General features: G+C 54.0%; 1 protein-coding gene and 1 long non-coding RNA gene across 2 annotated transcripts in view; one reads left to right on the forward strand and one right to left on the reverse strand.

The window, feature by feature from the left end:
- Window positions 1-4353, forward strand: part of LOC140404720 (polyunsaturated fatty acid 5-lipoxygenase-like) — a 35159-nt gene extending 30806 nt beyond the window's left edge. The window contains exons 13-14 of the mRNA XM_072493402.1: window positions 1462-1632; window positions 3481-4353. Coding sequence (XP_072349503.1) covers window positions 1462-1632; window positions 3481-3657 — 348 coding nt within the window. The 3' untranslated portion in view covers window positions 3658-4353. The remainder of the gene's footprint in view (window positions 1-1461; window positions 1633-3480) is intronic.
- Window positions 4354-10103: 5750 nt separating this feature from the next.
- On the reverse strand, window positions 10104-11402 carry LOC140404818 (uncharacterized). The gene is made up of 2 exons (XR_011938593.1): window positions 11300-11402; window positions 10104-10675 (listed from the first exon to the last, which is right to left on the reverse strand). It is a non-coding gene; the product is annotated as an uncharacterized lncRNA (long non-coding RNA).
- Window positions 11403-13584: the final 2182 nt, after the last annotated feature.

Consider the following 13584-nt stretch of genomic DNA (forward strand, 5'->3'; position numbering starts at 1 on the left):
CTCCATCCTGACACTGATTACTGATCCAGAGGCCCGCTCAAGGCGCCCTCTAAATATTTAACATTGTGCGTGGGCTTTTCAGCACGGGGTGTGATAATTTTTTTGTCGCTCTCTTAAAGGAGGCAGTTGCCGGTGGCTTTTAAGTTACCTCCTGCGTTGCCCCTTGGGTGTGAGAGCCCACGCACGCCCACTGGCCCGCGCTAATGATCTGGAGACGTGAGTTCAAATCCCACCTGGGGGAATTTCCTCCTGGAAACATAGGGATCCAGGAGCAGAAGGTGGCCATTCGGCCCTTCCAGACTGCTCCACCATTCAATATGATCATGGCAATCTAGCTGAGGTCTCAGCTTCACTTTCCTCTCTGCCCCTGTATAACCCTTGACTCCATTGCTTCACACAAACCCCTGTGTGCAACTCCAGTCCTGAACACATGCAAAGAGCCAGCCTCCTCTGCTTTCTGGGCAAGAGGACTCCACGCACCAAAGACCCCTTGGGTGGAAATGTTTCTCCTCATCTCTGCCTCTTATGTTGAAACTACGTACCTTGGTTTGGGCCTTCCGCACAAGAGGAAAGATCCTCCAGGCATCCGCCCTGTCAAGTTCCCTCAGGTTCTTGTGTTTCAATAAGATCACCCCTCATTCTTCCGAGCACCAATGGGTGTAGGCCCTACTTGCTCAGCCTTTCTGCGTCAGACAATCCAGGGATGATTCGAGTGAACCTTCTCTGAACTGCCTCTTAAGCAATTATGCCCTTTGTTTCAATGAGGTGAGCAAAATGGCCCACAGCAGTCGTGATCTAACCAAAAACAGAGTGTCTGGACGGAATTAGTGGGGTCATTCACGGCACTCCGCGCCGAGGCCGCCGAACAGAACACCTCAGTAAAAGAGATGGGGACGCCATTATTTAAATGACATCCCGATCTCTCGACCCCCTCGGATCCCCCCCCCCCCTTCACCCCAGCTCTTCTATAAGGGGGTCTTCGCCCCCCCCCCCCCGCCCCCCCACCCCTCCTCCCGCACCCCACCTCACAAGCGGCAGGGCACCCCCGGGGCCTGACTCCCAGCATGGGATCAATTTGCCAGCCTGGCAGCATTGCAGCCAGCCCAACAGTGCCACCCGGGCACCCTGGCAATGCCAGGCTGGCAGCTAGGGTGGCACGGCCAGGGTGCCAGGTGGCCCGGCCGGGGTGCCAGGCTGGCAGTGCCAAGGTGCCCGGGTGGCACCAGCACCGCCAGGGTGCCACCCTTCCCAGAGGCCGACCACCCGAGGGCCTCCGGTCGCCTATGAGCCCTCCCCCTCTCACCTCCCCAAGTGCCGCTCCGCCTGATCCCCGTTCGTGGGGACGAGTGTGAAACGGAGCCTGGCCCTCTGGGATTGGGGGAGGGGGGCCTGTGAATGTAAGTTCTTTCTGTAGTTCCCCGGTCTCTGACTGAATTGGACTCTCCTGCCTTTCTCGAACAGTACGACTGGGAGGCCTGGGTGCCCAACGCCCCCATCTCAATGAGGAAACCTCCCCCGACCGGCAAGGGGACCGTGACTATGCGGCAGATCATGGAATCGCTCCCGGATATCACCCAGTCCTGTACGCAGATGGCCCTCGCCTGGGCCCTCAGCCGCCCACAGCCTGGAATGGTAAGGAACTGGTCGATCAACTCAGCGGCATAAATCCGCATTTAAATAGCGCCTTTCACGTCGTCAAACATCCCGAGGTGCGTCACAAGAACAAGTAAAACCCCACCGACACGCAGACCCCCACCGAGGAACTCCCCCCCCCCCCCTCGCCCCCACCCCTCCCCCCTTCCCGGGCCAGGCAACGCCCCTCCCACAGACACATCTCCCCACCTTAAAGATGTCGACGCTCCTCCCTCAACCTGAACCGCTGCAAAGTAGGCCGCCCTTGCTGGGGCAGTGCCAGAGGATGGGGGAGGGGGGGGGGGGGGGGGAAACAGTTCAAGGGATAATGCCGTAATTACTGTACCGCGAAGGGCATTGCCATAGTACTGCCCGGGCATGACCCTCTGCCCCGGGAGCTGTACATAGCTGTGTGGCCCCGGTAGATTCTTATCGCCAGATGCCTGTTTTGATTGGTCATGCTAAATTGCCCCTAGTGTCCAAAAAGGGTTAGGAGGGTTTACTGGGTTAAGGGGGCTTAAGTGGGTCGGTGCAGACCCGATGGGCCGAATGGCCTGCTTCTGCACTGTAAGTTCTATATCTCGCTGGCGGGGGCATTAGACGGGGCAGTGGGTAGGGGGGGACGCCTACTTCCGGGGCGAGACAGCAGGCAAGCCTGCCAAATATATGTTAAGGTATGCTGATGGGGTTCCCGACACAGGAGTTACCAGAGCTGATGACCAAAACTTCGTCAAAGGGGTAGGTTTTAGGTAGTGTCTTGGGAGAGCGCATGGCAACGTGGTTTAGGGCTGGAATTCCAGAGCTTCCCCCCCGGGGACCAGACTGCACGGCCGCCAATGGGTGCAACGAGTAAGATCGACAACGGTCAAGACACCAGAATTGGAGGAGTGCTGAGATCTCGGGAAGGTTGTCGGTCCGGAGGGGGTTAAAGAGGTGGGGAGGGGGAGCTGGAGAGATATGAAAACAAGGTTTCATTTTTTTTAAAATCGAGGCCTTACTTAACCAGTGGCCACTGTAGGTCAGCGAGCACAGGCATGTCGGGTGAGCAGGACTTGGGGCCGGTCTGAGTGGCCGGCAGAGTTTTTCGATGATCGGATTTCCGGAGAGTGGGAATGTGGGATACCAGCCGGGGCTGTACGTCGGAATAGTCGAGTCTGGCAGCAAGAGAAGAACGTACGAGGGATTTTACACAAGAAAAAAGCTTAAAATTACCTCTTAAACAATGCTAATTGATACAGTGACACGACACCCCTTAACTGCTATCTTTATTCCCACTCAAACAACAGAACCATCTCAGCTCTCAATCCACTTTTAAACACAGTTAGCACTCAGGAATACTTACTGTACAGAGATGTATTTCGAGACTGTTTGAAAAGACAAAGCTGAGCCTTAGCAGAACAATAGACAATCTCTGTATTTCTTCAGAAACGTCACAGCTTCCCTCCCAGCCTCAAACTAAAACTGATCCTCAACACCTGACTCTTCAACCCCTCACTCTCACTCCTTCTATTAACTACATCATCGCTCTGAACCGTACACAGTGTCTCTAATTAACTACTCCGCAGGGAACCCTCTTAATATAAGCAAAAATCCATTAGCCCAAACTTTTACGATGCTTTAATTGCACCTCTGGCTCACAAAACGCCCAAGTGCGTTGCAAACCAGTTTTTTTTAAAAAACATGACTGCAGCAGTCATACACACACTAACCCTCACTGCACCAAATACAGATAATACATCTGAAATTCCTACATTAAACACATTAGGGGCCCACAGCAGGAGGCTGCCCCAGATTATAACTGAACGCGTCCACACCCGGACTGAATGCAAACCATCCATTTTCCCGCAGAGAAAACTCGGTGATTACGAGGAATACTTCACCGAGGAGGCGGTGAAGGATCTCATCAGGAAATTTCAGGAAGAACTGAAGTCGATCGATCGCGCGGTCCAAAAGCGGAACCAGAGCCTGATCCTGAAATACGAGTACCTGATTCCTGAGACCATCGAGAACAGCATCACCAGCTAATGGACGGAGTGGCCTGGCTCTCGGGCAAAGATGCGTGGATCCCTGCAGGAGCCTTGCTGGTTACCAGAGGGATTTTGAAGATCTGGGATAGTTATTTACTGAGGTGGGGGATTGGGTAGCTTGTCGTATGTTTATGCTGGAGGTGCAATCCGCAGTGTGTTTTTAATCACAATGTTTGGATTTTGTGTTGGGGTAATAGTTTCTGTGGGTCCTCAAGCTTTGGTCGGACAATCTGATGTGGTGGTTTCACCTCCAGAGTGTCTTGGAAACATTGGGTGGTGACAAACATAATCTAACATATTATTGACAGAAATACGCACTTCGAATCCTCCTTATACCCCTCTTCTCCGAACCCCATCAACATGTTCCCTTCTCCCTCCTATGTGTATCGAACTTTCCCTTACAAGTATCAATGCCATTCATCTCAACCGCTCCCTGTGGTCGTGAGTTCCACATTCTCACAGATTTGGGTTGAGACATGCGTCCTTAATTCCTTGCTGGGTTATTGAGAGGTGATATTATGTTTGGGGGCTGTTATCCATTAATGGTGTGTTAAATATATTGTTAAGATGCACAGGTGTCGGGTTTTGTTTATTAGGTACTTGGAGCACATATAAAGGGAGACCGCTGCGATTGGGTAGGAGACATATGGTGGAATGCTGCGCTCTGTGAATAAACTAACTTCCAAGAAAATAATCTGTGTCTAGTCTCATACTTGCCTAATATCTAGTTTATCAACAATGATCAGATAATCTGCTTTATGATGTTGCCACACTGGGATCCTTTATGTCCACCAGGGAATATGCCAGGCCCCGGTTTGATGCGTCATCCAAAAGACATCTCTGACAGTGCAGCACTCCCTCAATACTGACCCTCTGACAGTGCGGCACTCCCTCAGTACTGACCCTCTGACAGTGCGGCATTCCATCAGTACTGACCCTCTGACAGTGCAGCACTCCCTCAGTACTGACCCTCTGACAGTGCGGCACTCCCTCAGTACTGACCCTCTGACAGTGCGGCATTCCCTCAGTACTGACCCTCTGACAGTGCGGCACTCCCTCAGTACTGACCCTCCGACAGTGCAGCACTCCCTCAGTACTGACCCTCTGACAGTGCGGCACTCCCTCAGTACTGACCCTCTGACAGTGCGGCACTCCCTCAGTACTGACCCTCTGACAGTGCGGCATTCCCTCAGTACTGACCCTCTGACAGTGCGGCATTCCATCAGTACTGACCCTCTGACAGTGCAGCACTCCCTCAGTACTGACCCTCTGACAGTGCGGCACTCCCTCAGTACTGACCCTCTGACAGTGCGGCATTCCCTCAGTACTGACCCTCTGACAGTGCGGCACTCCCTCAGTACTGACCCTCCGACAGTGCAGCACTCCCTCAGTACTGACCCTCTGACAGTGCGGCACTCCCTCAGTACCGACCCTCTGACAGTGCTGCACTCTCTCAGCACTGACACTCTGACAGGGCAGCACTCCCTCAGTACTGACCCTCTGACAGTGCAGCACTCCCTCAGTACTGACCCTCTGACAGTGCAGCACTCCCTCAGTACTGACCCTCTGACAGTATGGCACTCCCTCAGTGCTGACCCTCTAACAGTGCAGCCCAACCTCAGTACTGACTCTCTGACAGTGCAGCACTCCCTCAGTACTGACCCTCTGACAGTGCAGCACTCCCTCAGTACTGACCCTCTGATAGTGCAGCATTCCCTTAGTACTGACCCTCTGACAGTGCAGCACTCCCTCAGTACTGACCCTCTGACAGTGCAGCATTCCCTTAGTACTGACCCTCTGACAGTGCAGCCTCACCTCAGTACTGACCCTCTGACAGTGCAGCACTCCCTCAGTACTGACCCTCTGACAGTGCGGCACTCCCTCAGTACTGACCCTCTGACAGTGCGGCACTCCCTCAGTACTGACCCTCTGACAGTGTAGCACTCCCTCAGTACTGACCCTCCGACAGTACTGTGCTCCCTCAGTACTGACCCTCCGACAGTGCAGCACTCCCTCAGTACTGACCCTCTGACAGTGCGGCACTCCGAGTACTGACCCTCTGACAGTGCAGCACTCCCTCAGTACTGACCCTCTGACAGTGCAGCACTCCCTCAGTACTGACCCTCTGACAGTGCAGCACTCCCTCAGTACTGACTCTCTGACAGTGCAGCACTCCCTCAGTACTGACTCTCTGACAGTGCAGCACTCCCTCAGTACTGACCCTCTGACAGTGCGGCACTCCCTCAGTACTGACCCTCCGACAGTGCGGTACTCCCTCAGTACTGACCCTCTGACAGTGCAGCACTCCCTCAGTACTGACCCTCTGACAGTGCAGCACTCCCTCAGTACTGACCCTCCAACAGTGCGGCACTTCCTCAGTTCTGACAGGGCAGCACTCCCTGAGTACTGACCCTCTGACAGTGCAGCACTCCCTCAGTACTGACCCTCTGACAGTGCAGCCCCACCTCAGTACTGACTCTCTGATAGTGCGGCACTCTCTCAGTACTGACCCTCTGACAGTGCAGCACTCCCTCAGTACTGACCCTCTGACAGTGCAGCATTCCCTCAGTACTGACCCTCTGACAGTGCAGCATTCCCTTAGTACTGACCGTCTGACAGTGCAGCACTCCCTCAGTACTGACCCTCTGACAGTGCAGCACTCCCTCAGTACTGACCCTCTGACAGTGCGGCACTCTCTCAGTACTGACCCTCTGACAGTGCAGCACTCCCTCAGTACTGACCCTCTGACAGTGCAGCATTCCCTCAGTACTGACCCTCTGACAGTGCAGCACTCCCTCAGTACTGACCCTCTGACAGTGCAGCACTCCCTCAGTACTGACCCTCTGACAGTGCAGCACTCCCTCAGTACTGACCCTATGACAGTGCAGCGCAACCTCAGTACTGACCCTCTGACAGTGCAGCACTCCCTCAGTACTGACTTTATGACAGTGCAGCGCAACCTCAGTACTGACCCTCTGACAGTGCAGCACTCCCTCAGTACTGACTTTTTGACAGTGCAGCGCAACCTCAGTACTGACCCTCTGACAGTGCAGCACTCCCTCAGTACTGACCCTCTGACAGTGCGGCACTCACTCAGTCCTGACCCTCTGACAGTGCGGCGCACCCTTAGTCCTGACCCTCTGACAGTGCAGCACTCCCTCAGTCCGACCCTCTGACAGTGCGGCACTCCCTCAGTACTGACCCTCTGACAGTGCAGCATTCCCTCAGTACTGACCCTCTGACAGTGCAGCACTCCCTCAGTACTGACCCTCTGACAGTGCAGCACTCCCTCAGTACTGACCCTCTGACAGTGCGGCGCACCCTTAGTCCTGACCCTCTGACAGTGCAGCACTCCCTCAGTCCGACCCTCTGACAGTGCAGCACTCCCTCAGTACTGACCCTCTGACAGTGCAGCACTCCCTCAGTACTGACCCTCTGACAGTGCGGCACTCCCTCAGTACTGACCCTCTGACAGTGCAGCACTCCCTCAGTACTGACCATCTGACAGTGCGGCGCTCCCTTAGTACTGACCCACTGAGAGTGCGGCACTCCCTCAGTACTGACCCTCTGACAGTGCGGCACTCCCTCAGTACTGACCCTCTGACAGTGCGGCACTCCCTCAGTACTGACCCTCTGACAGTGCGACACTCCCTCAGTACTGACCCTCTGACAGTGCAGCATTCCCTCAGTATTGACCCTCTGACAGTGCAGCATTCCCTCAGTACTGACCGTCTGACAGTGCGGCGCTCCCTTAGTACAGACCCTCTGACAGTGCGGCACTCCCTCAGTCCTAACCCTCTGACAGTGCAGCACTCCCTCAGTACTGACCCTCTGACAGTGCAGCATTCCCTCAGTACTGACCCTCTGACAGTGCGGCGCTCCCTCAGTACTGACCCTCTGACAGTGCAGCACTCCCTCAGTACTGACCCTCTGACAGTGCAGCATTCCCTCAGTACTGACCCTCTGACAGTGCGGCACTCCCTCAGTACTGACCATCTGACAGTGCGGCGCTCCCTTAGTACTGACCCTCTGAGAGTGCGGCACTCCCTCAGTACTGACCCTCTGACAGTGCGGCACTCCCTCAGTACTGACCCTCTGACAGTGCGACACTCCCTCAGTACTGACCCTCTGACAGTGCGGCATTCCCTCAGTACTGACCCTCTGACAGTGCAGCATTCCCTCAGTACTGACCGTCTGACAGTGCGGCGCTCCCTTAGTACTGACCCTCTGACAGTGCGGCACTCCCTCAGTCCTAACCCTCTGACAGTGCAGCACTCCCTCAGTACTGACCCTCTGACAGTGCAGCATTCCCTCAGTACTGACCCTCTGACAGTGCGGCGCTCCCTTAGTACTGACCCTCTGACAGTGCAGCACTCCCTCAGTACTGACCCTCTGACAGTGCAGCATTCCCTCAGTACTGACCCTCTGACAGTGCGGCACTCCCTCAGTACTGACCGTCTGACAGTGCGGCACTCCCTTAGTACTGACCCTCTGACAGTGCGGCACTCCCTCAGTACTTACCGTCTGACAGTGCGGCACTCCCTTAGTACTGACCCTCTGAGAGTGCGGCGCTCCCTTAGTACTGACCCTCTGACAGTGCGGCACTCCCTTAGTACTGAGCCTCTGAGAGTGCGGCACTCCCTCAGCACTGACCCTCTGAGAGTGCAGCGCTCCCTTAGTACTGATCCTCTGACAGTGCGGCACTCCCTCAGTACTGACCCTCTGAGAGTGCGGCACTCCCTCAGCACTGACCCTCTGAGAGTGCGGCACTCCCTCAGCACTGACCCTCTGACAGTGCGGCACTCCCTCAGTCCTAACCCTCTGACAGTGCAGCACTCCCTCAGTACTGACCCTCTGACAGTGCAGCATTCCCTCAGTACTGACCCTCTGACAGTGCGGCGCTCCCTCAGTACTGACCCTCTGACAGTGCAGCATTCCCTCAGTACTGACCCTCTGACAGTGCAGCATTCCCTCAGTACTGACCGTCTGACAGTGCGGCGCTCCCTTAGTACTGACCCTCTGACAGTGCGGCACTCCCTCAGTCCTAACCCTCTGACAGTGCAGCACTGCCTCAGTACTGACCCTCTGACAGTGCAGCATTCCCTCAGTACTGACCCTCTGACAGTGCGGCGCTCCCTCAGTACTGACCCTCTGACAGTGCAGCACTCCCTCAGTACTGACCCTCTGACAGTGCAGCATTCCCTCAGTACTGACCCTCTGACAGTGCGGCACTCCCTCAGTACTGACCATCTGACAGTGCGGCGCTCCCTTAGTACTGACCCTCTGACAGTGCGGCACTCCCTTAGTACTGACCCTCTGAGAGTGCGGCATTCCCTCAGCACTGACCCTCTGACAGTGCGGCGCTCCCTTAGTACTGACCCTCTGACAGTGCGGCACTCCCTCAGTACTGACCCTGTGACAGTGCGGCGCTCCCTTAGTGCTGATCCTCTGACAGTGCTGTACTGTTTTGATGTTGCTGACCAATATCAGTGACGGTTTACTCATACCCCCTCATGTTTCCTCTTCTTTCTGAACCCTGATGAGGCTCAGCTTCCCCTTTGTCAGGTTTCAGATAGAATAGTTTAACTTCAAATAATTAATTCAGAATCATTTGCAAAGGCCTCAGGGACAGCGCAAGGTAGTCAGGTGACTCTGCACGTAGCTCTCATGATGGTCTGACTATTAATGTCAATTTTATATGTTTTATACCATCATGAGGGCAGCACAGTGGTTAGCATTGCTGCTTCACGGCGCTGAGGTCCCAGGTTCGACCCTGACTCTGGGTCACTGTCCGTGTGGGGTTTGCACATTTTCCCCGTGTCTGCGTGGGTTTCGCCCCCACAACCCAAAGATGTGCAGGGTAGGTCATTGGCCACGCTAAATTGCCCCTTAATTGGTAAAAATGAATTGGGTAATTTTTTTAAATTATACCATCATGGACATTGTAACATGCCCATTAACCTATGATGCTTCACCCCCGCCCCCCCCCCCCAACACAAAAACACCCTTCCACATATACACACCCTCACACAAGCGCCCCCCATGCACATGCAACCCCCCACACACATGCATGAACTCCCACTCACACACCCTGCACACACACGCACCCTTCCACACACACACACCGCCATCATGATCCCACACACACACAACTTCAGCAATCTACCTCTGCTGGGTACTATCAAAATCTCAGGCACATACAAGCATGTACGTGCATACACCCATACATGTGGATGTGCAGACATACACATACATGTGAACACTGATACACAAATATACACACGCATACATGTGCACACTCAGAAATGCAGACATGCATGCATCCGCACACATATATGTGCACACACATAATCATACATAGAAATGCACACAGTCTCACTTTCAGCAATCTTCCTCTGCTGATCACGGTTATCACATTTGCACACACAAACACACACACAATCATTTTAATGCCAACGTGAAAATAGTTTTACTAATTTGTCCTTAATCTTTTCTGATGCTTGGAAATATTCAGCAATTTATCATTTCATGTGGATTAGATTTGATGGTGCATTGGAAGGATCTCCAATGTTAGGACTGGTCTTTCTCCAACACATTCCATTATGTTCAGTTATCCTCAAGAAACGCTCGGCAACCTTCAGAACATTTATTGAGGTCTGAGCTTTGCTGACTTTCCCTCTTCTTCTTCTCTCGGATTGGACCTTTACTCGTTGCCTTTGGTTTGGTTTCTTGGGGGTGTGGTGGGGGTTGTCTGAAGTGGCCATGTAGAAGGAACTATAGACTGCATCTAATACTTCCTTACCAGAGCTAGGACTCTTTCACATTGTAACGGTTGCTCGTGGGCAGAACGGTGGCGAAGTGGTGAGCACTGCTGCTTCACGGTGCCAAGAACCCAGGTTCAATCCCGGCCCCGGGTCACTGTCCGTCTGGAGTTTGCACATTCGCCCCGTGCCTGCGTGGGTTTCACTCAACCCAAATATGTGCAGCATTGGTTGATTGGCCACGCTATATTGCCCCTTAATTGGAAAAAAAAAAGAAATGGGCACTTTAAATTAAAGAAGAGATTCAATGCTCGAGTAGAGACACAGAGAATTTACTCTGCCGTGGTCAATAGGCGATTGTCCAGGCATCTTAATTATTTTAGTGAGAATCAGTGAGACACCAGACTGAAGCAGCGATTGCACAGTGGGTTAGCACTGTTGCCTCACAGCGCCAGGGGCGCTGACCAGATTCAATTGCGGTCTCGGGTCACTGTCTGTGCAGAGTCTGCACGTTCTCCCCGTGTCTGCGTGGATTTCCTCGTGCTCCGGTTTCCTCCCACAGTCAAAAGAAGGGCAAGTTAGGGGGGGGATTGGCCATGATAAATGAATGCAGGAGGGTGAGGTGTTTTGCCTCTGCTGTTGGCCACTGCAATGGCAGCTTATTTACCCGGCATTCGCCGCGCGGGGGAATGTGCCCCATTCCCAGGACAAGGCGGCCGGTGTGCAGGGGCGGGGCTACCTCCGGAGCATGCGCAGAGGCGCTTGGAATGAAGCCGGCGAGTGGATAAGGCGGCGTCTTGCTGAGCGAGGGGGTTTTCTAAACACTTGGCGTGCCGCGTTTGCGGCTCGGCTGCCCTCCCCTCTCCCGCGCCCAGGTACCTCGCCGCCAACTTCGTGCCTGACACAGGAGGGGTCGATCGGCCGCCATTTTGTCCACGACGGGCGCCTGCGCGGTGGCCGGCTCCCGGGCGCCTGCTCTCTCGAGCGCGTGCGCAGTCCCGGGCCCGGGAGGGGCGCATGCGCGGTCCCCCTGGCTGGGTGACCAGGCCCAGAGTTGAGGTCCAAAGCCACTTTACTCGCACAGACTCGAATGCTGTCTGTCCTAAATTTGTATCCCTGTGTTTTGGGCTCATCTTCAAAGTACCAAGCAGAGAGAGGTCGTTTACTTACCTTTGTGTAGAAACAATCTGGCCCTCCACACCCCCCAATAGAATTCTCCATAACCCTTTTAAACTTGGAAACTTTTTATGTTTATATTACCCAACCCGCTACTTACAAAGATCATGCAAATACCTGATGCTCATTTGCCATAAAGAGTTGAGCATACCATTCTAATCTGGTGCAGAGATTCATTGGCGTTTACAGCCGTTTGGCCCAGCGGGTCCATGCTGGTCAGCACGGCTGACCGCACTGATCCCACTTTCCAGTGCTTGGCCCACACCCCTGGAGGTTACGGCAGCGGATGTGATTATCTAAACACTTCTTCAATGTTACGAGAGTTTCTGACTCAACCACCCTTTCAGGCATCGAGATGAAATGAAAATCGCTTATTGTCACAAGTAGGCTTCCAATGAAGTTACTGTGAAAAGCCCCTAGTCGCCACATTCCGGCGCCTGTTCGGGGAGGCTGGGACGGGAAGTGAACCGTGCTGCTGGCCTACCGGACTCTCCTCACCCTCTGGGTCAAATGGTTTCTCCTCAACTCCCCTCTTAGCCTTCTGCCTCTTACCTTCAATCTCTATTAATGGAGAAAGTGCCTTCCTGTCCACCTTATCTACGCCCCTCATAATCTTATAGACCTCTATCAGGACCCCACGCCCTCTCAACCAAGGAAAACCGCCCCGGCCTATCCAATCTCTCCTCATGATCCAGACCCTCCAGCCCAGGCAGCACCCTGGTAAATCTCCTCCACGCCCTCCCCAGCTCGATCACATCCCTCCTATAGTGTGGTGACCAGTACTCCAGCCGTGGCCTAACCAGCGTTTTATACAGCTCCAGCATGACCTCCCTGCTCTTGTATTCTATGCCTCGGCTAATAATGGCAAGTATCCCCTATGCCTCCTTCACCACCTTATCTCCCTGTTCTACATTCAGGGATCTGTGGATGTGAACTCCAAGGTCCCTCTGATCTTCAATACTTTGCAGAGTCCCAACCGTCACAATGTAATCCTTTGCCCCAAGTATATTTCCTCACGCTTTTCGAGACTGAATTCCATTCGCCCCTTCTCTGCCCACCTGACCAGTCCACTGATATCCTCCTGCAGTCTATGATAATGATAATAATATTTATTATTGTCACAACTAGGCTCACAACACTGCAACAAAGTTACTGTGAAAGGCCCCTAGTCGCCACATTCCGGCGCCTGTTCGGGTACACAGAGGGAGAATTCACAATGTCCAATTCACCTGACAAGCACATCTTTCGGGACTTGTCGGAGGAAACCGGAACGCCCGGAGGAAACCCACGCAGACACGGGGAGAACGTGCAGGCTCTGCACAAAGAGTGACCCAAGCCGGGAATCAAACCCGGGACCCTGGCGCTGTGAAGCAATAGGGCTATCCACTGTGCTACCCTGCCGCCCATGGCGACCCTCGTCTCTGTGGTAACATAATCAGGGCCTAGTTTTAAGGCCGATTAAATTGGGTGTCCTAAATTAAAGAACTGGCCACTTTAAATTAAAACCACAGCCTGCTCCGACATGAACCCTGCAGAATCCGAATGTCCGAAACACACAGCCGACACACAGACTGTGTCTAATTGAGAACAGGTCTGGGCCTGTCCCATTCAATCACCCATCGAAGATCATCGCACTCTATAGACATCCAGCAGGAGATCATCGCACCCCATTGAAATGCACAGGCCTATTGTCCGTAGCCCAGATCGAGCCAGACCTTCCGTCACCCAGAGCATCTACTTGTCACCTTATATGGGAACAGGTCACATGGTGCAGCCCACACCACTGGAGATGGGACACCTGGGGCGGGCTCAGGTGGCCTGTCGAAAGGTCATCAACCGGGCCATTGGCTGCTGGAACCCCCCCTCCCGAGCCCTCATTGGCCGGAAGCCAGTGAAGCTTCTGGGAAGGCGGGGTTGGGGGGGGGGGGGGGGAAGGCGGGGTTGGGGGGGGGGGGGAAGCATAAAGGTAGGCATCTCAGAGACGCCAG

Source organism: Scyliorhinus torazame, chromosome 31, assembly GCF_047496885.1.
Source record: "Scyliorhinus torazame isolate Kashiwa2021f chromosome 31, sScyTor2.1, whole genome shotgun sequence".
In the NCBI taxonomy this organism is placed as follows: Eukaryota; Metazoa; Chordata; class Chondrichthyes; order Carcharhiniformes; family Scyliorhinidae; genus Scyliorhinus; species Scyliorhinus torazame.